General features: G+C 49.1%; 1 protein-coding gene across 1 annotated transcript in view; it reads left to right on the forward strand.

Moving 5' to 3' along the window:
• LOC122748371 (zinc finger protein 850-like) overlaps positions 1–23996 on the forward strand; it is a gene marked incomplete at its 3' end in the record, with an annotated part of 465756 nt that overhangs the window by 404181 nt on the left and 37579 nt on the right. The window contains 2 exon segments of the mRNA XM_043994017.1: positions 17197–17272; positions 18018–18106. Of these exon segments, the coding sequence (XP_043849952.1) occupies positions 18074–18106 (33 nt within the window).

Genomic DNA, 23996 nt, shown 5'->3' on the forward strand with positions numbered 1-23996 from the left:
GGAAGTGATACAAAATGTACACAATGAGCAGATTTAAGTAAACCATTGTAATGCAGTCATTTCTAGAGAGTGAAGACCCCAAGAACTGGGGGGAGGGAGAGAAGTGCCCATTGGGGTCTGGGTAGAACTTGGTACCCAAGAAGCCCATGGAAGGAAGCTGGCGATGGCAGAAGGCAAAAGGGAGCTGGGATGGTAGTCCAAGAAGGGGTCACTGTGTATGAAAATGCCCTGAGGTGGCATCATTTCCAGAGAACTTCAAATGCTATGTGCTCTATCCAGTGTGTGCTAGGAAGCAAACATGTGGCCCTCCCTACTCCCTTCTCTGGCTTCTACATTCCTGGCCTGGGTGCTCAAGCTTTGGTTCTTTTTGGGTCCCTTTAGGGAGCTGAGCTTCAACTCCTTCTGTTAGTTAAAATACTGTGAGAAAAGCTGGTTTTGGGGGGAACTAAGCTGGGGTTTCTAAAATATTGCTATTTATAAATTAATGGCTATTGCATCCATTTTTGGCAATAAGCATTTATGAATTAATATCACATATCAATAAAGTATTGAGCACGTAGCATTTTCCAAACCTTTTCTATAAGTCACAGGGTTACAGGCCTAAAACAATTATATACCCAGTACATTTTAGCCAAGAGGGAGAGGAGAGGGTGTGTGGTGAGTTCAAGAGGGTCCCAGGAAAAAGAGACTGGAGAGAAAGATGGCCAGCCTCCTGTCCCCAAGGATTTTTATCCTCTTTTTGGTAGAGGCAGGTCAACACACATTTATCTAAGATAACTAGTTAGCATCATTCAGATCCATTGATTGACGTGACCCTGGGGCGGGGGGGGGGGGTCCTAGAGATCCAATTCCAATCTTGTAGGTGTGTTTCTCCCCTAGACAATCAGAAGGATCACTCTGCATTCCCTTAGTTAAGCTGAAGGCTCATCCCAGGTTGGTTTCCTGAAAGGGGAAGAGAACAGCTAACACTAACATGTCTGGGTTTTTCCTAGAAATTCATTTTTAATTTTTTTTACAGGGCAATGAAGGTTGAGTGACTTGCCCAATGTCACACAGCTAGTAAGTATCAAGTGTCTGAATCAGGATTTGAACTCAGGTCCTCCTGAATCCAGGGCTGGTGCTTTATCCAAAAATTCAACATTACTAATTATTTTCTCACATCTTCCTCCTATTGGTGTAGGCCTCAGCCAGGATGATTGCTATGGTTAAAAGGACCAGGGTGGCCAGGGCAATTCCTATGAGATTTCCCACATTACAATCCTTTTGGATGGAGTCTGAGGAACAGAAGATCAGAGGCCTTCATTGACACAAGAATGGGACTTTTCTATTTAAAAGCCTTTGGAAATGCCCCATAGCCTTCCCCAGTCCATCCTATCCACCTGCTCGCTGACAGTTCCAAACCACTCACCGTTCTTCAGCTCTGGACAGTTTGGCATCAGCAAACAAAAGAAGTGGAGACTGACTTTTCTGCCTCTACACCCCTCCCCCAAACATACACACACTCCCATGGGAATGGATCCATCAGCTCTTCCCCAGAGCAGAGATCATCTCTGAGACTGTGACAGAAGGGCATCTGACACCAGCAGGAGAGGTGGAGAGGCAGGTCCAGAAGACACCTGTTGATATGTCAAGTAGATTCTGACAGGTCAGTGCAGCTGGATTGTGGGCAGCCCTACAGCTGGAAAGAAGCCAACAGGAGAGTAAAATCATACCTTAGAGTAAAGTTGTCTTAGAAGACATAGGTTGGGTAGCTTGTGGGACAAAGGACAAACGTCTGTGCAAGGCTGGTCAGGGAGGAAAAGGGGACAGAGCAGTGACTTCTCAAACTTCTGTGAGATAGGGTCACAAGGGTGTCTGTCCTTGTTGGCAAGGGACCTGGGAATGCATGATCATTCATGACTGGGAGAGCTGATTCTGATCCTCTGACATCTGTGAGTCCTGGAGAAGCCGTGGGCCCTGATTTGGCTCAGCCTTCCCAGAGGTGAGCAGCACAGAGAGTCACTTTTGAAGATAAACATCCCAAGACTAGGAGGTGGGACAAACCTTAGCCTTTCTCTGTGCCCCACACGTGGTCCTGAGCCCTAAGGTGTCACAGGGAGACATCTCTGTGTTCAGGGTATTGAAAGTTTTAGTTAATGTGACCAGATGAGGAGAGGGTTGCGTGAATTTCTGTCTAAGATGATAGAAACAGGTGGTTAAAACAAAACAAAACAAAATCCAGCAACCTAATGCACATAAGAACAGAGTGAGACTATTTCTCAGCAAAAGAGGGAAATTCTGATCACCTACTGATCAGGCTGACCCAGCCAGGGACAGTGCTTCTAGTGCCTGTCAGAGTCTTCAGCATGCGCAGCTTCTGAGGCTCTGATCACAGACTGGTGAGGGGGTTCGGTGGTACACTGGGGTGAAGTGGAGGCAGTTTCTGCTGAAGTTGGGGCAATGCACCCTGGGTCTAAACCAGTGGGTTGAATCAAGTGGGGGTGGTCCAGTGGGGAAGGGGCACAGGCATGCCAATCTTCTGACCATAGAGAATCAGAATTCAATGAGGTTTCTGTTTCCAGGTTCAAAGAGAAAACAGCCGTGGTTACTCACAGGCCAGGAAGGCTGAGAAGAACCCCAATCACCCCCTGGGCCATGCTGTATCTTGAACAGTGTGTTTTAGAAGCAGCGCTACACTTTAAGAAGGAGTTAAAAGCCAAGAAATAGTAAGCCAGGATGAGTAGGCAGAGAAAGCAGGAGACCATTGAAAATTTCTTTGGGGGAAAGGTATACCACAATACCCCCTTAGAAGAAGAAGATAACAACAGGGTCAAAGCTCCAACACCCAAAGCTTCCAATAAAAATGTGAACTGGTCTCAGGCCATGGAAGCTCTCAAAAGGGCCTTTGAAGAGAAAGTAGGAGAGATAGAAGAAAGATGTAGAGAGAGAGAGGAAAGAATGGAAGAAGAAATGAGAATGATGCAGGAGAGTCATGAGAAAAAAACCAACAATTTGAAAAGCCAAATGGAAAAGGAGATTAAAAAACAGTCTGATGAAAACAATTGCCTAAGAATTAGGATTGAACAAATGGAAGCTAGTGACCTTATGAGAAACCAAGACACAGTAAAGCAAATCCAGTTGAATGAAAACATAGAGGGCAATGTGAAATATATCCTTGGAAAAACAGCTGACCTGGAAAATAAATCTAGGAGAGATAATTTGAAAATCAATGGACTACCTAAAAACCAAGACCAAAACAAGAGCTTAGACACCATCCTCCAAGACATTGTGAGTAAAAATTGCCCTGATATTCTAGAAGCAGGAGCTAAAATAGAAATTGAAAGAATCCACCAATCACCTCCTGAAAGAGATCCCAAAAGGAAAACCTCCAGGACTATTAGAGCCAAATTCCAGAACTCCCAGGTCAAGGAGAAAATATTGCAAGCAGCTAGAAAAAAGGAATTCAAATACTGTGGAGCTCCAAACAGATAAAGCAAGATTTAGCAGCTTCTACATTAAAGAACTGGAGGGCATGGAATATGATATTCCAGAGGGCAAAGGAACTGGGACTACAGCCAAAAATCACATACCCAGAAAAACTCATCATAAACTTTCAGAGGAAAAAATGGGATTTAAATGAAAAACAGAACTTTCAGGCATTTGTGATGAAAAGACCTGAACTGAATAGAAAATTTGACTTTGAAATACAAAACCCTAGAGAAGCATAAAAAGGTAAACAGGAAAAAGACTTAATGCGGGATATTAAAAGATCAAAAACTGTTTACATTCCTACATGGGAAGATATTACTTCGAACTCATAAGAATAATCTCAGTAAGGAATTCACAGAAGATACAGGTCTGAACTGAATATGAAGGGATGATATTTGTAAAGCATTTATGTTTTGTTCTTTGTGGGGCAGACAATGTGGGGTGTCTTATGTCTGGGGCCGGATTTGAGCCTGTGGCCTCCTGGGTCCAGGGCTGGTGCTTTGTCCATTGTGCCACCTAACTAACCCATGATGACATCTTTAAAATAGGCTTGAGGTGTAGGAGTAATAGACTGGGGGAGGGAGAAGGGGAGAGATGGTCTGGGGAGAGGTAGTCCACATGAAGGAAACAAGAAAAAAGCTTATAGAGGGGAGGGGAAGAGGGGAAGGAGTTGGGGAGTGAGTGAACCTTAATATCATCAGAATTGGCTCAAAGGCAGATTAACATACATACTCAAGTAGGTAGAGTAATATATTTTTTCCCTGAGGGAGGGGAGGGAGATACGGGGTGGGGGGAAGAGGGGAAGGAGGGAAGGGCAGATTGAAAGAGAGAGCAATAAAAAGAAAAACACTTTCAAGGAAGGTGAAGATGTTCTGCATTACTGCACAAGTATGACATATGGAATTGCTTGATTTCATAGAGAGGGTTGAGGAGGGAGGAAGGAAGAAAAATTTAGAACACAGAATTAGCTCAAAGACCTTAATCTCATCAGAGTGGGCTCATGGAGGGAATAACATTCACACACAATTGGGAGGAGTAATCTATTTAACCCTACAGGAAGGTAGGGGGGGAAGAGGATAAGGAAGGAAGGGTGAAAAAAGGGAGTGCAGACCAGGGGAGGGGATAGACAGAAGTAAAACACTTTTGAGGATGAATAGGTTAAAAGAAGATGGAAAATAGAGTAAAAAACATGGGAAGGGAATAGGATGGAGGGAAATAGTTATGATTATTGATTATAATGGCAAAACATATGGTACCTACTCTGCTGGGCTATTATGAAGAAAATTGTCTGTCAAGTTTCAGGTACTATATACAGGTTATAATGAACAGGATACTATCAGAAAAACCTGGAAAGACCTACATGAACTGAAACAGAGTGAAATGTACTGTATACAAAATCACAGCAATAGTGTAAGATGATCTCCTGGGAAGCATGTGGTTATTTTCAGCAAGGCAATGATCCAATATAACCCTGAAGGACTTATGATAATTGCAACCCTTCTACAGAGAAAGAAGTGATAGTATCTGAAAACAGATGGAAACACATTTTTTAAAAGAAAATATTTTCTTCTTTGACAATTCCTTAATCTGAAGTTTTTGGGTTTTTTTTTTTTTACTGTTTTCTCTCACAACCTAGCTAATGTCGGAATGTTTTCCATGACTACTCATGTATAACTTATTTTGGATTGCTTGAGTTCTTGTGGGAGGGGGGTGGGAATGGAGGGAGGAAGAGAAGTTGGAACACAAAGTTTTAAAAAAATTGATGTCAAAATTTGGTTTTACATATATTTTGGAAAACAAAATTCTAAAAAAATTGAATTAAAAAAAGGATGATAGAAACAATCCTGGAATACAACCAGAAACATTCCCATTGAAACGAGGATAAGGTCAAAAATTTTCTGGGAGGCCTAGAGTTAGGGTGAATGGGTCATTGGAAGTCCATACTGAGAATGAATCCCATCCATACATCATATGTAGCAAATCTGCCCAATGTGGGAACAGCTGTCAGTCAAGGATAGAGGTGAAAGACAAACCTATGTGGATTGGCTCATGACACCAACTGACTGGGAGTGCCCAGGGCTTCCTGGTTTAGGAAACAGTTACTCCCAGTATAGCCAGCGTCCAGTCTTCTTTCAGAAGCCCTCCCCAAGGAAGCCAGATCGTAAAATTCCTCATTCTCCAGGACTGTCTGGATAGAAGTAGAACATCCTTCCAGCTCCATTCCCTCCAGTGTTTGTCAACATCTCTCGAATATGCCCCCCCCCTCCACCAGATTTCCCAGGCTGCCTCAGGCTTGAGCCTCTACCCTGGATTTGATGCCTTGGGGAATTGACACCCCCTCACCTGTCACCCAGATCTCCAGGACCTCACTGGGCTCAGACACCTGGGATGGAGCCATCCTCCTAGAGTAGATACAGCTGTAGTTTCCAGCATCCTGGGCCCTCACAGACAGGAGGTCAAAGTCAGCTGACGTCCCAGTTGGGCTCTGGCTCTGCCAGGGCTGGAGGATCCCCTCTTTCATCAGAGTGAAGGTCACTGCCCAGAGGGACGACTGAGGGGCTGCAGGCACTGGAGAGTCATGTGAGTCCCAGGCTCCACCACAAGGCCTGGGAGGGCTGAGAGGGAAGGCTTGGGAAGAGATCCTGGGAGAGGAAGAACAGGGAGCTGGGAGTCAGGACACGTGGTTCAAGGCCCTGCTCTGCCCGAGTCCCTGTGTGACCTTGGCCCATTGACTGGCCCCATCTGAGCCTCGGTTTAGTTGTTCAGTTATTTTCCGGCCACATTCAACATTTCATAACTCGATTTGCCATTTTCTTAGCAAAGATACTGCAATGTTGTGTTTTTTTCCTGTTTCATCCTCCAGCTCATTTTATAGGTTACAAAACTGAAGCCAAGAGGGAAAGTGACTTGTTCAGGATGACATAGCTGTCTGTTGTCTAAGGCCAGATTTGAACTCAGGAAGAGACATTTCCACTGAATCCCTGAGCTGCCTGTCAGCCCTTTCTAGCTCTATTTAGCTATGAATCTGAGGAGACTTTCCCATTACAGGGAGCTCATCCAGCCTATGCCCTCAAGCCTTTGATGAGACCAGGTTTGGAAGCTCATGACCCCTCACATTTCCTCTTGGGTATCACAGACAGACCCAGGACTCAGACTAAACCTGGGTTCAGATCATGGTCCAGAAGAGAAGGCTCAGGCCCCTTTCTAGGCTCTGTCACTCACTGGTTGTGTGACCCTGGACAAGTCCTTCCCTCTCTCTGGACCTCAATTTGCTCATTGGTCATGGGAGGGTTTGTCCTCAAGAACTTCCAAGGCTGCTTTCAGCTCTGGGGTTCTGTGACTCTCCTCCCAGTCCCAGCTCAGTCCCCACCACCACCTTTCTTCCCAAGATTCCAGATCAGAATAGAAATACCTCTTGTCTTCAAGACCCCAGAGTCCTCACAGGCCCCAGGGAACAGCTGGCTGTGGAGACACCAGGCCCCTGTCTGGGCAGAGAGCAGAGGGCTCATACTCAGAGTCATTGAGGGGCTCACACACCCCCCTCACCTGGCACCCCCAGCTCCAGGGCCTCACTGGGCTCTGATCCTCTGCAGAGGCTCTCCCCTCCCTGTAAGTACAGCTGTAGCTCCCACTGTCCTGGGCTCTCACAGAAGGGAGGAGGAAGTTAGTCTGGGTGTCTTCTGATCTCTTGTGCTGTAATGGCTCCTGGGTCCCAGCCTTCTGCAGAGTGAAAGTCACCTCTTCCAGGGAGGACAGCTTGGGCCTTAAGCACCAGAGAGTGAGGTTGGCCCCGGGGCCATCACCAGGCCAGGATGGACACACAGGGTGGGCTTGGACAGTAGGTCTGAGGAGAAAGGGATGCTAGAGGTCAAGGACCAGAGGTCAAGGGCAGATGTCATTTTGAGCCCCCCTCCCCTAACCTCTTAGTAAGGGGAAATTGCAATCTTGCCTCTGTTCTCACTTTCTTATCTGGAGCCTTCCTGGATGCACCCCCACTATCCTGGGGCTCCAACCTGAGTCCATGTAGAACAAGAGAAGGTCCCAGGCTCTCCCCCCAAACCTTCCCTTCAGGATTCCCTGGATTTTGTGTTGTCCCCTATGTCTTTGATCCTCTCTGTGGGGAATGGGACTGGGGCTTGGGGTGGGGTTCTATCTGCAGTCACCAAACACAGTCAGCTCCAGGGCCTGGCTGGGATGTGAGCCCCTGTGGGGGGCCGTCTCCTTGTAATAAATACAGCTGTAGCTCCCAGAGTCCTCAGCCCTCACAGATGGAAGTGAGAACAGAGCCAGGTCCCTGCAGGGCTCCGTCTCTGCAAGGGCTCCGGGCTCTTGGCCTCCAACAGGACAAAAGTGAAGTCCCAAGAGGGGCCTATAGTAACATGTGGCACCACATGAAAACTGCTGCCCCTGGGGATGTCGTGGCGCCAGGTAGAGCGTCAGTGATGTGTTTGGGGAGGGCCCTTGTGAAAGGAGGAAGGACAAAAGCTAGGGACAAGGCCTCTATCCCCAGTCTCCCCAACTCATGCCCTGAAACAGAGCTGAGAAGGGGGGGCTGAGGGTCCCAGGTCAGGCCCCTTTGCATGGTCCCTTAAGGACTGTTCATGGCTGGGTAATTGGGCTCCCTGGGACAACTTTAGACTGATGTGGGTTGGTTTTTTTTTGGGGGGGGGCGGCTAGGTGGCTCAGTGGATAAAGCACCAGTCATGGATTCAGGAGGACCAGAGTTCAAATCTGGTCTCAGACACTTGACACTTACTAGCTGTGTGACCCTGGGGAAGTCACTTGACCCTCATTGCCCTGCAAAAAAACATAATAAAAAGAATGATGTTTTGGGCCCAGGAAGGCTCTAAGAGCACATCATGATGGGAGGAGAAGGGATGGGAAGAGGAAGCTCTCCTGCCTACCTGCCCCTCTTCTCACCTCCAAGGGGCCCAGCTCTGGCTCTAAAGCCTGGGTCTGCTGCACCAAGGGAGCACGTAAGGGAACATCACTGGTGAATTCAGGCCTTTCTCTCAAGCCTTGAGGTTTGTAGAGCTCTGTCCTCCCCATAACCCCATGACTGGGGGTTAGAAAGAGCCCCAGATGCCCAGTCCTGGGCCCCACAAACCTCCCCTCACTGCCCTGTGCTGCCATTCCCTGCCACCCCTCAGTGAAGCCAGAGCATCCCTGGCAGAGCTGGGTGTGTCCCCGGGTGGGCAGGGGCTGGAGAGGAGGAGGGGGCTCCCTCTGGGCTGCTCTGGGAGGAATGAGAGCTTCTCTGGTTCTGCCATCACTGATCACTCACCCATTATGGGCCTCCCACTCAGCCAATAGGGGAGCTTCACCCCTGCTGGCTTCAGGGAGCTCGCAGTCCCATGGATCACAGGGGTTTGCACATGAATGACCTCATTAATAATCCAGTCCATGAGATTCATGTCAAGGAAAAAGAAACTGAGGTCCAGAGAGTGTTGGTGACTTGCCCATAGTCAAACAACTATGAACTACGCGGCGGGGGCGGGGGGGGGGGGAAGGCTTGGGGGGGGGGCAGATGTTTGAACCCCTGCCTCAGGCTCCCAATCTCAGACTCTTTCCCCTTCATCAGGCTGACTTCCAACACAGACCAGAAGGACAATGGCCTGGGGTGGTGGTAAGGGCCCCACTGCTACAGTGGGCATATGAGAGAAGTGTAGGTACCACACTAGGAGGGCCAAGGGCCAGGACACTGCCCCATGATGTGAGCTCCCCTAGGACAGTAGGGAAGTGTTATGGGCCCATCAAAGAACCTTCTCCTTGAGAATCTAAACCCCAGGACAGACAGGCCTAGAGAGATAAATGGAACCAGATCTGACTGAGCTAGCTCCAGGACCCCCACCCTTTATTCTAGTCTCTCAACCCTGGGGAGATAAGATTAGGTGTGGCTGCTTCCTTTGTGTCCAGAGGAGATGGCTTGAGAGATCCGCAGCCACCCCTCACCCACCTCCTCCAGCCACCACCAGTGTGGCATGGTCCTCCCTCATTAAGGGAACTTTCCACAGTCAGATGGTCACCCCCATCAGTCCTCTATAAAAGTACTTGACGGTCTCCTGCTCCAGGAGATTGGTATCTCAGAGCCACACCCTGTGCCATGCCTTCTCCCCAGGAAAAGTCCAAGGATTTCTTTCATGGTTTCCCTTCCCTTCCCTTCCTCAGCCCCAAAATAAACTACTCTCTTATTCTAATTGCTTTTGTGTGCAAGAGGGTGTAATTCTTTAAAGAGGAATTCCTAAGGACCTCAATCCCCCTACCCCATTTTCACCATGACATTTTTGGCACCAAACGTTGAAGGGTACGGGAAATTTCCCTTTTCCTCTTGGCACACAAAACCTAAAGGTAGGAACCTCCCTTATGGGTTTCTTTTCTCCCTCTCCCAGCTGACTCAACCTCCTGTTTGAGTCACAGAAAGGGAGAGATGGTCAGCTTTTGCACACGACAGCGGATGGGCAGCCTGGGTCACCCTCCCTCGCCAAAAGCTCAGTCAGACGTCCAAACCACACTCAGACCCTCGGACTCCACATTTCTGGGTAAGAACTTTTGTGCTTGTGTGTCTACCCCTTGCCAGTGCTCTGCTCTTCCATGAGACAGGCAGCTGGCACCTCTCTCCTTTGAGAAAGCTAAACCTTACATCTGAACCTCGTTCAGACCATTCTCCTCAGGCAGGACAATATCTGGGACAGAAAGGGCGTGGCCCGAAAGGCTCACCGCTGGGGTGCATCCTAAGAGATTGGATAAATTAGAACTTACAAATTTGAAAAAGAGATGCATGATCTATTATTGTAACACTGTCTGGCCGCAGTATCCCCTAGGATATCAAGGAAACTGGCCCATACATGGAACTTTTAACTATAACACCATTGCAATTGGACAAGTTTTGCAGGTGTGAAGGGAAATGGACAGAAATCCCATACATTTTGGCCTTTATGGCTTTAAGACAGAAGTCAATAGGAAAGGATGAGGTCCTCTTGCCGGTAGAAAATCACCGAAAGTCCAAGCAATGAGCTAACCCTTCGGGCACCTCCTCTGGGACCCCATCCCCTCCTGCTCCTCAGCCTCATTCCCTCCCTGGTTCTCGATTCACTCCTTCCCTGCCTGCTTCTGTCCCTATGGGTCGACCACTGTCATACCACTCCATGACTGAGACTCCTCTGCCCACCGGCTGATCTCGGAACCAATCCCCTGTGCCCTCCACAGCCAAGCTCTGGCCACACTGGGAGTGGACTTCAGTATTCCTCTATTTGCCCCACCCAAGAGCGGTCTCCACAATCGATCCAGCTGTACCCCTCACAGCCGTACCCCTGTCACAATCTGGGGGAGCTCCAATACGTTCTCTATTCTCCTGTTTTTTCCATTCATCAGCCTCTCCCATCTGCTTTACCTAATCTACAGTTGCCTCTGCCCATTCCCCCATCTCCCTTCCCCCAGAGAGGGGGAAGGACTTGTCCAAGGTCATACAACCAGAAGAGAAAACTGAGGCTCAGATGGGGCCAGTCAATGGGCCTTCTAACTCCTGGCCCATGATCTGAGACTAGGTTTAGGGTGAGCCCTGGGCCTGTCTGTTATACCCCAGATGAAAAGTAAGCAATGTTGGGGCAGCTAGGTGGCGCAGTGGGTAGAGCACCGGCCCTGGATTCAGGAGGACCTGAGTTCAAATCCAGCCTCAGACACTTGACACTAACTAGCTGTGTGACCCTGGGCAAGTCACTTAACCCCCATTGCCTCACCAAAAAAAAGAAAAAAAGAAAAGTAAGCGATGTTAAATAAATAAATGGACCACCTGGATTTGATGGAGGTGCCTTATTATCCAAAAGTATTTTTTATGAAACCCTGGGTTAATAGGAGCAAATTGTCCTTCCCCTGCAGCTTACAGTCAGAGATGAGCCGAAGAAGCCCACAGAGGAGGTGGAAAGTACAAAACAAAAATCATTGACGTCAGTCCCGCAGCTGTTCTTACGCTAAGACCACAGCCTGGATCCGCCCTGACGTCATCGGGCTCTTGTGAAATAGACAGAAAAGCAGATCTGCGGCGTCCACCATGCAGCGGCCACACTGACCCTGCAAACGTGCCTCTGTCCGGGCATCCCGGGCCCCCGCGTCCCAGTCCGGATGTGAGTCCGCGCTGGGACTGTGGGGCTCACGGGGGACAGCGGCAGAAGGGAAGGGGTCATTTCATGGCAGACAAGAGAGGGTGTGGGGGCTGGGACGGAAAAGTGACCGCTGTGGGGAGCGGGGTCCACCATGCAGCGGCCACACTGACCCTGCAAACGTGCCTCTGTCCAGGCAGCCCGGGCCCCCGCGTCCCAGTCCGGACTTTGACACTGTCCTCATGTCCAGGCCAGTAGAGACCAAAGGGCTGAGCTGGGTCATGAGGCTTCCCCCATTCTTCTGGGTGACCCACACATCTCTATCCTGGTTTCTGGGTTTCTCACCCCAATCCCAAGGGCTAAGCCCTTTCTGAGCAGGGTTTGATGTGGGGGCATCAGAAGAGGAAAAGCAGGGACCCTTTCAGGGCAAGGGGAGGGTCCCTTCAGTGATTTGTGAAGATTCCTCTCTCTCCACCATCCCAGCTTCAGAGACTAGAAACACCCTCATTGTCACCCTCAGCTATGGTTCCTTCCTCCTCCTCTGCCTTCTCTTGCTGGAATTCCTGTGTCATGGATCCAGGCCTGTGGGTGAGTGTGGCAAAGACAGAGAGAAAGTCCTTAGTGTCTGAAGGAATGAAGAGATGGGTCAGGACTGGCACCTCCATGTCCTCCTTTGTGATCTTCCCTGACCTTGCTTTTTCCCTTCCCATGTGTTTCTCACCAGGGTCTTTACAAGGAGAGAGAGACCTAGGAGGTAAGAAGCTTCAGCTCCTCTTCCCATGTTCCCTGTTTCTTCCATTCCGTTGAACCCTGGGAACTCTACACTGAAGAGTCTCTGGTGAGGAGAGGATGGTCACAGAGACTCCCCCCATGATCTCTGTATAAAACAAAAGGTGGGCAAATGCAGGGCTAGCCTGGGAGGCCTGAGTCCACTTTGAGATACTGGGACTCTAGGGAGCACACTCTGACCAGGAGTCCCAGCTTGCTGGGGTCAGTAAGAGGGTGCTTTCTGTTTGGAAAAGCAAAGGCTTCATGAACCAGATGGTGGTTGGTCCGACAGGTCACGCAGCAGGGAGCTCACGGGCTCCTTGACATTGATTGACAGCAGGAGGGGACCAGGGAGGGACAATAACCTCAAGTCAGGAACGGGCATCGTTAGGGCCTCATGCTCCCCACTCCCCACAGCGGTCACTTTTCCGTCCCAGCCCCCACACCCCCTCTTGTCTGCCATGAAATGACCCCTTCCCTTCTGCGGCCGTCCCCCGTGAGCCCCACAGTCCCAGCGCGGACTCACATCCGGACTGGGACGCAGGGGGCCGGGATGCCCGGACAGAGGCACGTTTTCAGGGTCAGTGTGGCCGCGGCATCATGGACGCCGCTGATCTGCTTTTCTGTCTATTTCACAAGAGCCCGATGACGTCAGGGCGGATCCAGGCCGTGGTCTTGGCGTAAGAACAGCTGCGGGACTGACGTCAATGATTTTTGTTTTGTACTTTCCACCTCCTCTGAGTTTCAGGATTGCCACTGGGGTGTTTCATTGTGGGGTGTGTGTGTGTGTGTGTGTGTGTGTGTGTGTGTGTGTGTGTGTGTGTGTGTGTGTGTGTGTGTGTGTGTGTCTGTCTGTCTGTCTGTCTGGATCCCCCGCGCACCAGACATCGCCCTGCTAGCTCCACCTGATCCCACTCTAGAGGCCAGTCAGTAAGAACCCTAAAAGAAAAGAAGTCACGAGGTCTCGAGGTTGGAAGGGTGAGAAGCGGAAGTGAAGTGCGGTGCGGGGCCTTCTGGGACACGTAGTCCCCAAGGCTGCGCATGCCCAGGATGACATGGGTGGGCGGGGCTGTTGAAAGGCTCCTGGCTCTCTATTCCTTCTTCTCCTGCTTTGTGCTGAGCCCCCAAAGCTGCTTGCTCTCCTTCTTGCTCCCCAGAGACTCCAGTTCAGGGTCAGTAATACCCCTACCCCAGGGGGACCTCAGGGGTCCGACTGTCCAGCCGAAGGGGACGCGGGGAGGGTTTCCAGCAGAGACACCGGGCTGGGGGGGGGGGGTTCCTCCTCTTTCCAGAATTGTCCATTTCCCGGAGGGTCCGAGGGCACGACCCCCAAGGCCCGGGAGCCCCCGGCCCGGCCCCAGCGGGGTCTGCGGCGGCTCAGGCTGGGGGTGACGTCACAGGGAGGCGTGCGTGGGGGCCGAAGCTGGGACCCCGGGCAGGTGTGTGGCATGTAGGTGTAGGGCGGGGCCCCGCAGGTGAGGAGGCCGGACCTCCCCACCCCCCTCCCGCCTCTGGGATGCTGCCCGTATGGAGCCTGAGACGGGGAATCCCAGTCGATTTTCCCATGTGCCACCTCCCCCCCTCGCGTGTCCAGAGTCCACGTGGTGACCCCGAGGGTCCTGTACCAGGGGTGGAAACCTGGGAGCCTCATGGTTGTGTTAATGACGTGTCCACAGGCAGAGAAGGCTTTCGGCAGAATACAGCGCTCATTGCTGTGGAAACCCCCCCAAAGCTCAGGTGTGAATGGCCATTTCCTTAAAATGATAAAGAAAAGGAAAAAAAGAGCCTCCCCCTCAAACCCTCAGCCGGCATTGTTTGTGATGAGGCCCAGCTGGAAAACTTCCTAGTAAGATCAGGAATGAAGCAAGGATGCCCACTGCCACCCACCTCATCCAGCATTTTTATTAGAAATGCCAACACCGGCCATGAGAAGAAAAAGAGCTGGCAAGAATCAGAATGGTCAATGAGGCAATAAAACTGTTTGTTTTGGCAGGTGATATTGATGCTGTTCTTGGGAAATCTTAAGGATTTAGCTAAAAAGTTAGTAGAAAGAACAATTTTAGCAAAGTAGCAGGAAGTAAAAGCACTTCTCCATATCATTTAAAAAAATGTAGACTGAATATAAAATATCTGGGATTATATCTACTGTGATGTTTAAAATTCTAACTGTGATGTCTCAAATCTAGTGTGTGGTCGCCTGACCTGACCCCAGTGTGGGGGAGAAACTAGCTAAGATTTACTGATAAATTCAGCAAGAGTTTATGCTTTTAAGTATTTATTAAAGTGTATTAGATGTTAGTGAAGAGAGAGAGGGTGAGAACAGATCTCTTATAGAATGGAAAACCCCAGCTTAGATCTGTGTGGCATTGACAGAGAGAAAACCTCACCTTTTCTCTGTCCACCACCACACCAAAGTCCCAGAGAAAAAGAGGCCCATCCTGCAAACCAGCCTCACCTTCCTACTTCCTGTCTCCCTCCCTGAAAGGGGAGGTCCTTCAAGATGATTGGTTGAGGGTGGTCTCCTGTTGATATTGTTCACAGCTTCTGAGAACAACACCCCACTCAGGGCCAGCCAGGTGTGGTCTCGATTTAATCACCTTTAAGTAGGCTTTTAGTCAGTCTCTCAGTCTCACCCCATTCAATCAATTCCAAACCCATCTTCAGGTGGGGGCCCTGGGTGTCTACCAGATCCCATTATTTTGTCACACTATGGGGATATTTTCTCATGCCCAGAATATCTGGTGGGGCCAGAGGAGGTGGGTCTCTAGTTAATTCCTTTAGAATATCTTATTGGTGAGTCTCCAGTTATTGGAGGATTCCCTCATGTCTGTCTCTGTTTACATAGTCCTGTAAGGCACTTCAGTTTCTTTGACATCCAAGGAAATTATTTTGGGGGGAGCTGCTTCCCCCAAATTCACTGCATTTCCTCCACATTTGCAACCTAGACGCCATCCCTGACTCTTCCCTCTGTCTTGGCCCCATCTCTCTCAAACCAGTTAGGTGCTAAATCTTCTTTCTTATTTGTCCTTTTACTTTGTCTAATAGTCACCTCTTGTTTTCTCCAAGTATTACAGTTTCACTAACTTTTTGCCTTTCATTTTTCTTTCAAGTCCTCTCTGTAGCCCTCCCCTCTACTGTTGTCCTGAGCCACCTTGGATACAGGCTGCAGGAAAAATTCTCTTTTCTGGGGCCAAGTAAACAAACCTCCCCATATGAGCCACTTCTGCACATAGGCCCTGTCCAGGAACTTAACTGGATTGACTTATCTAACTCTATTGGGGGGGGAAAAATCTAAGGTGAAGGTGATGGTCTCCTACAGGCTGAAAGTTCAGGCCTCCCCATATCACATCCACTCAGGAAATTCCAGTGACTCCCATAATATAGATGAGTGATTCCAGATGCCTCTGCTTCCTATTTGAAAGCTCTTCAGAGCCTGGCCCCAGCTACCATCCGAGGTGCTTACACACAGTCCCCTTCACCCAGGACTGAGCAGCCCAACTGGCCTTTTGGCTTCTCCTCCTTTGTGTTGCTCCTTCCCCAGGCTTTGTCTTTCTGCTGCTGTTCCCATTGTCAGAAAGCCATTCCTCTCTTAAAGCCCCTGAGTTCCCTGGGAAAGCTCTTAATTCTCTACTGAGCAGTAGGCTTTACCACCTAGCCAAGCAGACAGAGAAGTGGATCTGTGTATGTGTGCATACTCCTTCATTTGGCTTTTTTTCCTAGTTTTTTCATTTGTTTTTATTGTTTTCCTATTATATGTAAAGAAAGTTTTCAACAGTCATTTTCATAAGATTTTTAGTTTCAAATTTTTCTCCCTCCCTGCCCACCTCCCCAAGACAGAAAGCCATATGATATAGGTTATGTATGTACAATCACATGAAATCTATTTCTGCATTAGTCTTTACTTTTCTTTTTAAAAAATGCCAGAAGGATCGTTAAGGATTCTGTGCTGGGGATTTGAGCTCCCCAGCCCAGGAATCCCACTTTCTGTCCCTCTGTGGCCTCCATCCTGGTTTCCTGGCATTCTTGTGCCCCAGGACCAGCCTGTCCTGCTTTCTGCCCCTCTCCACTTCCCCTAGAACCTGGGTTTTGAGGGGTGAAGAGGGAACTAGTGAGACCTCCCAGGGGAGGGATTCCAGTGGCTGAGTCAGGTAACAGCCACACCCCTGGACTTAGAGGGAGATGTGAAGGTGTGTGTAAGTAGATAGAGAAAGGTTATCACATGTGCTGTGACCTATGCCCTGGGACCCAGGTGTCCTGGCCTCAGCTCCCCCTTAGGATCCAGCTGTCTTCCTCTGAGAGAACATCTCTGAGGGAAGAAAAACAAGACAGAAGGAAACGCTCCCTCAGTGTGAGGACTGGGGTATGGAAGGTCAAGAGTGCGGATGGGCCGAGGGGGTGAATGTTTTCAGTTTGGAGGGGAGTTAAGGGGGGGGCAAGTCTGGAGCCCAGACTTCAGAGAAGAAAGTGGGGCTTCAGGGGAGGGGAATGTCTGGGAGAACCAGGAAGAAGATGGGTGTGGTGGGGGGAGAGCTGGCAGGGCAGGAGTTTCTGCTGAGGGGGGTTGGAGTCCCAGAGCAGGTAAGGGAGGGGGCAGAGGTGGTAGAGCAATGGGGGAGGAGAGGCCTCAGAACTGAGCAGCCAGGTAGGGGGTGGCCTTGGGGGAATTCTCTTCCTGGGGTGAAGTTTGGAAGCCTGGGAGGTGGGAAGGGGAGGAGAGAGGTCATTCCAGGAGAGGGAGGCTGGGTGGGGCTTGACCCTTGGGAATAGGAGGCCTTACGCAGAGCAGCATGGCTGGAGGCAGAAGCCCTTAGATCTGAGATCTCTCGTCCTTCATTTCAAGCTGAGGTCTCTTCTTCCCTCACAGGTGAGATCTCTCTGCCTTCCCTGGACCTGAGATCTCTCTGTCTTCTGAGAGCCAGCTCTGCACAAGCAGGTGCCAGGTAGGTCAGAACAAGGGCCCCTCTCCACATCCTGCTTCTGATGGTTGTCCTTTCCATGGGGCCTCATCTTCCCGCTCTGTTGTTGTTGTCTGTTTGTCCTTCCTCTCAAAGAGGATCATGACACATGTCATGACTTGCGATGAATTAGATTTAAGTGAGGAGGGTCAGGGCTCTATCCACCAAGCCCCCTATCTCTCCCATTGTGACCTCTTGGTCAGTGTCCTCTTGGCTGGCCAGGAGCAAGCCCCCCTCCAATCCTGGCTCTGGGGGTGTCTCTTGCTACTTATAAAGGGAGCCTGTCCCATCCCAAAAGACCTAGGATGCCATGCCCAGTTTTACCATGAGGTCAGATTTGCCTGACCTGCATATCTCACCCATAATATCAGATGGAGGTAGGGCTCTGGGTCTCGGGTCATTGATGCTCTGCCTGGTCTCCTCCCCTCTGGGATCCCCAGCCCCTTCTTCCTCCTGGGTCTCTGCAGGAAGATGGGGGGGGGGGCAGGAGGCCAAAGACAAGGAACTAGAGAGGGTGGCAAGTCCTCTTCCTGTTCTGGCCAAGATCACTTCTAAGCCTGACCCTCCCTGCTGTCTTCCTGTTCTGGTTAGAGTCTCTCCCCTGAGTGTAGGACATTTTCAAGTGCTCTGAGACTTCAACCTCTATAATTCCAGGTAGGCCAGTGTCCACCCTAGGAGGAAAACGCAAAGACAATGTCTCTCCCACTCTGAGACCCTTCTCCCTCCCCAGGCCAGTTTGCTGACCACCGAAGCCCCTTTCAAGGAGAGAGCCTGGAACCAGAGAGGATGGCTCCAGGGACCCAGAGACCCTCATCCCGGGTGAGTGCAGCCCATCCACAGACCTGACCAGCATCAGCTAAGGTGGGATCCAGCAGAGCCAAGGAAGCTTTATCCTGTTACATGTACATTGTACTCTGCAGGGCTGTCAGCAGAGCAGACATTGTCCTCCTGGTTCTGCTCATTTCCTTCTGCCTCAGGCCACCCCAGTCTTCCCTGGTCTCTCTGAATCCCTCTCATGTGTCATTTCTTAGGTCACGTCAATGAGTATTTAGAAAGTGGCTCCTCTGCCAAACACTGTGCCAACCTACAGGGGATGCAAAGGAAGGTTCAAACCATAACAGTCCCTGCCCTCAAGGGGCTCACAGTCTCCTTGGGAGATAACATGGCAGCAGCTGGGTCCACACAAGGTCTCTACAGTATGAATGGGAGGCCCCCTCAGAGGGAAGGCCCAAGCAGTGTCAGGAACCAGGAAAAGCTCATTTTCAGGTGAGGATTTTGCTGAGATGTGAAGGAAGCCAGTGCTGGGGACCTTGTGACCTGTTTCTAGGGGCTAGCTCACCTGAAGAATTGTAGGCTCATCATAAACCATGTGTTACAATGGAAAATCATTCACTTCTTTGTACCTAAGTCCCATTTTACCCCTATTTTTTAAGGATACACCTGAGCAGGGAAGGCCACAAGGAATGCTTTCTCCTTGTCCCTTTTCATGGTGGGCAGGGCTGGACCTCAGGGACAGATGCCCACACCTGCCTCCAAGTGGGTGCTGAGAAAAACCTGAGCAATTCTTAAGTCTGGATGTCGTGTGACTGTAAATCAAAGAGAATCTAGAAGTAGCCTGGCTGGCTATTCATACCTTAGACAGTGGGGCCACCCACTGAGACTGAGGATCCCTACAGGAGAAAGCAGAGTGTACACCCCACCTGGGAAATCCAAGAGCCACATGAGCAGCCCACCTTTTTACCTGCCCAATGACTTTTACTGGGTTTCAGCACCATAATGTTGCGACACTTGTGACCTGGATCAGCAGGCAAGCTCACCCATGAATTGGAGGCTCATCAGAAACCTTGTCATATGAAAAGTGATTTATTAGGAGAGAGGAACATATGACCAGGAGACAGAATCACTGCTGAAAACATGTCTCCCCTGGTAAGAAAAGAGCTGGTCCTTTCTATGTTTACACACAAAAGCTGTGTGCAAAGCAGTTAGGAGGGGCAAGACCACTGGCAGGGAAACAACTGGTAAGGAGTGCCTGGGGAGGAATAGCAGCCACCCTCATCAGTGTATCATCTTTGTTCCTTGCAGACCAGGGTCTTTTTACTCAGCCACACCATATTCTGGAGATGGGAGGTGGAGCTGCTTTCCCCTTGGGAAACTTTAATGATTCCTTGGGGTTTGGGGTCCCTCCTCCCACAACAGCAGGAGGCCCAGGTGAGGAGGGGGTCAGCGCAAGCATGAGAGACAGTCATTGGAAAGGCACAGAGTCAGGCAATGGAGGGTCTTGGTCAATGATCATCCAGGAGGCCCGTGTCCCCAGGTCAGAGAGAAGAGGACTGAGGTGCAAGAAAACTGGACAGGGTTATCTGGTGTCTGCTGTGTGCTGGGAGCCATATAAACATGATCTCCCATGATCCTGTTGGGACATTTGTCAGGGTCCTTTCTGGGGACGGCCAGAATAAGGGAGCACAAGTTACATCCAGACAGTAAACTCTGGTTTATCTATTCTCTCTAGAGAGTGACGCCCTCCCTGAGTGGGTGATGGACATGTGTGTCTCAGAGTTCCACAGATGATGGAGAGACAGTCTCCTCTCCTGAGTTATATGACCTAACCTTTGGGTAGGATGGGTTAGGTCTTGTTATCGTAGACAGGCTTACAAAGAGGTTTTAGATAAGTTTGGGTTGGGGTACAGAGATAGGGAAAGGTATTTTTTAATCATAAAAGTATTTATTATTTTCCAGTTACATGTAGAGAGAGTTTTCAACATTCCAGGGCAGGGCAGGGCAGGGCAATGAGGGCTAAGTGACTTGCCCAGGGTCACACAGATAGTCAGTGCCAAATGTCTGATGCTAGAATCAAACTCAGGTCCTCCTGAATCCAGGGGCAATGCTTAATCCACTGAGCCAATTAGCTGCCACTCAACATTTGTGTTTATAAAATTTGTAATTTTTCTCCCTTGCTGCCCACCCTGCCCCAACACAGCAAGCAATCTGATATAGGTTATATACGTGCTATCACGTTAAAATATATCTGCATATGTAATGAAAGAAGAATCAGAACAAAAGGGAAGAACCTCAAAAAGGAAAAAAGAAAGACAAAAAGAGTAGAAACAGTATGGTTCCATCTGCATCTAGATTGCACAGTCCTTTATTCTGGATGTGGAGAGCATTTTCCATCATGAGTCCTTTGCAATTATCTTGGACCATTGTGTTGCTGAGAAAAGTTAAATCTATCACAAATGATCATCACACAGTGTTGTTGATCCTGTGTATACAATGTTCTCCTGGTTCTGCCCATCTCACTCAGTGTCAATTCATGTAAGCCTTTCTAGGTTTTTCTGAAATCTATCTGCTCATCATTTCTTACTGCACAATAAACTTCCATTACATTCATATATCACAACTTGTTTAACCATTCCCCAATAGATGGGAATCCCTTCAATTTCCAGTTCTTTCCAACCACAAAAAGAGCATGTGTGTGTGTGTGTATCAGAGCAATGAGATTTAAGTGACTTGCCCAGGGTCATACAGCTAGTACTTGTCAAGTGTCTGAGGCTGGATTTGAACTCAGGTCCTCCAGGACTCAGGTCTGGTGCTTTATCCACTGCACCACCTAGCTGTCCCAGCTATAAATATTTTTGCACATGTGGGTCCTTTTCCCTTTTTTATGATCTCTTTGGGATAAAGACCTAATAGTGGAGAAAAGGTACATTTTGAGCAAAAGTAAAAACTGTGAATTGAGACTTAGACTTGAAAGTTCAGATACAAAGATGTTTAGCATTGGTACTGAAAACCAGTCTAAAGAAGATAGGAGCTGTTTGATTAGTCAGGGAGTTAATCCCCATTTGCTAAGCCCTTTGTACTTCCTTGGACAGAATAACAGGACAGGAAGTGAGTCCTGTGTGTTCTCCTAAAGTGACTGGGGAAGAGAGGTCCTGAAGGGGACATTCATTCAATACCTTGATTTAAGAACAAGCAGTCTAGCATCAAATGGAGTTAATGATGTTTTCCCAAAAGTTCATTTTAAAGACCATGAGCCACTTGGTACATCAGAGCCTCAGTGGAAAGAGTTGGGGGATAAGAACGCAAAAGATGTCCTTGGGCTTCCCAGAGTTAAAGGAGGAAAGAGACTGGTTGGGGGTGGCATAAAGATGGCCAGAGAGCAGCAGGAGGGGGACAAGGGTTGGGCCTGTGGAGGGTTCTTCCCAGTGAGCATGGCCAGGGCTCTGGGGGGGGCTCTAGAGGGCTGAGTGAAGCAGGAATCATGGCATGTTCAGGGAAGAATAGTGCCCCTGGGGTGAGGGCTGCCAAGGCCTTTTCAGGGCTGCTTCCCCTTTGGTGCCTCCCTGGTCCAGCAGGCCTCCCCTGGCTCCAAGAAGCTGCATCATGCACAGCAGCCACAGCCCAGTCAAGTATTTCAGCACAAGGACTAACCAGGTTGGGGTTAACTGAGGTGGGGTGGGGGGGGGCCGGTGTCTACCCCAAGCCTGTGAAGACGTCCCCCTGTGGAATGGGTGGATAAGAACATTTTATCCCAATGGCCATGAAGGCAGCTGAAGCGGGCACTTTGGAGCACTGAGAACTTGCTTAGACATTGAAGACCAAGGTATTCCCCTGACAAGCCCAGGCCATGCCCTGCAGCTCAAGCCATCACCAGGTACCTTGACTGTTGTGCCCCGGACTGTGACAGCTCTGGAAGCAGGAGTGAGGCTGATGACTCGGTGCAGCTCTGACTCAAATGCAATTTCTGAATGAATTAAAAGACATCACCCGTAGCACTTTACTATTTTTACCTCTCTCAATGTCCTGTGATGACAGGCGCATGATGTAGTAGCAGATTCACTGGGAGGTATAGCTACTACCCTGCACACAGGTGGCCTAGGCCCCAGCCCTCTTCTCCCTAAAAGTAGCAGTGGTACATGGCAGCCCCCTGGATATCTTAGCATTGCTGGCCAGATTCTTATGCACTGGTCCCCTCTTGGAATGAGGAATGGGATAGAAAAGATGCCCTAAAAATCATCTGTGTACTCATTCTTGGCCTGATTAGCACAGCATGCGGGGATCCCACCTTCCTGTAAAAACAAAAACAAAAAAATTTCTGCACGGGTGATTCCACTTCCCATCAGTATATGAAATGTGGGCACCCTTAGGGACAGCAGACAATCAAGTAGGCCTGAAAGGTGAACAGAAATGAAAGAGAACTCAGGCAGTATCACATCCCAACAGCAGCCCTAAGTAAAACAAGGCTGGCCAATGAAGACCAGCTTCCTGAAGTTGGAGCAGGTGACTTTTTTTTTTTTCTGGAATAGCTACAGTGAAAGGGAGCCCAGGGAATCTGGCATAGGTTTTGCAAACAAAACTAATCTAGTCACCAAGCTTGTATGCCTACCAAGAGGAGTAAATGAAAGGCATGTCACCATGTGCTTGCCTTGTAAAAAAATGCCAAGGCTATGGACCAAAGACCTATGGTGCAGCTCAACCACTCAGTGAGGAAGGGGACACACTGGTAAATGATAAGGACATGATCCTGCAGAGATGGGCTGAACACGTCCATAATGATCTCAACAGACTGTCATCAATCAATCATGAAGCCACTGGCCATTTACCTCAGGTTGAAGTCAATCCCTCTCTAACCAAATTTCCAACTGAAGAAGTTTGAATGCCATTAGCTCCTCTCCTCTGACAAAGCAGCTGGTGCTGATTTTATTCCAGCTGAGATTTACAGTGTGTGGGTCCATTGCTCCTACAAACCTTGGCTAACGTTTTCTGGAGTATATGGAAAGAGTAGGTTATCCCCCAGGAGCTCAAGGATACCTCCATTGTCCATGTGTATGAAGGTAAAGGAAATGGATTGTCCTGTGACTATCAGAGGAGACTCTCTCCATCATTGCTGGCAAGATTCTCTCCACAGTCCTCCTAAACCAGCTGAGCCTTCCCATGGAAGATGGTCATCTACCTGAGAGCCAGTGTGGCTGCAGAAATGGCTGAGGAATGGTCAGTGTGGTGTTTGCTCACTGACAATGGCAGGAGAAATGCCAGGGGCAGAGCAGAGGTCTGTACACAATGTTCATCACTAAGGCCTTTGATACTGTCAGTTGTGAGGAGTTATGGAAAATTATGTCCAAATCTGGTTGCCTGTAGAACTTTATCATCATTGAACATCTATTCCTTGATGTCATGCTTGCCTGGGTTCTGGATCATGGACTCCTGCCCTTTCCCAGTCAGATGCCTTCAATGATGTGAAACACAGCATCAATGTCACCTATTGAAATGGGTAAATTATTCAACTTGAAAAGACTACAAGACAAGAGAACAGTAGAGGGAGGCTTTAGGGCATAATTTTATTGTTTGCTTATTTGCAGATGACGATGCATTTAGTGTACTCTCTGAAATTGAAGTTGATATGTCACAAAATAGGGGTCAATTCTCTGTTGCTTATTTTGGCCTCACAGTTAACACTAAGAAAACACAGGTGCTTCATCAGCCAGCACGACCCCATGCAAACCTGGAACCATCAGTTCCAGCAAGTAAAGAAGATTTAAATCCTGTAGATATGTTTACTTCCCTTGGCAGTCTACTTTTCAGGGATGTCCACATTGATTATGTGGTTGACTCATGCATTCCCAGAGCTACCTCAGTATTTTGAAAGCTCTGAAGAAAATTGTGGGGGACAAGAAGTATTAGACTGAATACCAAATTAAAGGTCTGGACCTAG

This window comes from Dromiciops gliroides, chromosome 3 (genome assembly GCF_019393635.1).
Source record: "Dromiciops gliroides isolate mDroGli1 chromosome 3, mDroGli1.pri, whole genome shotgun sequence".
NCBI lineage: Eukaryota > Metazoa > Chordata > Mammalia > Microbiotheria > Microbiotheriidae > Dromiciops > Dromiciops gliroides.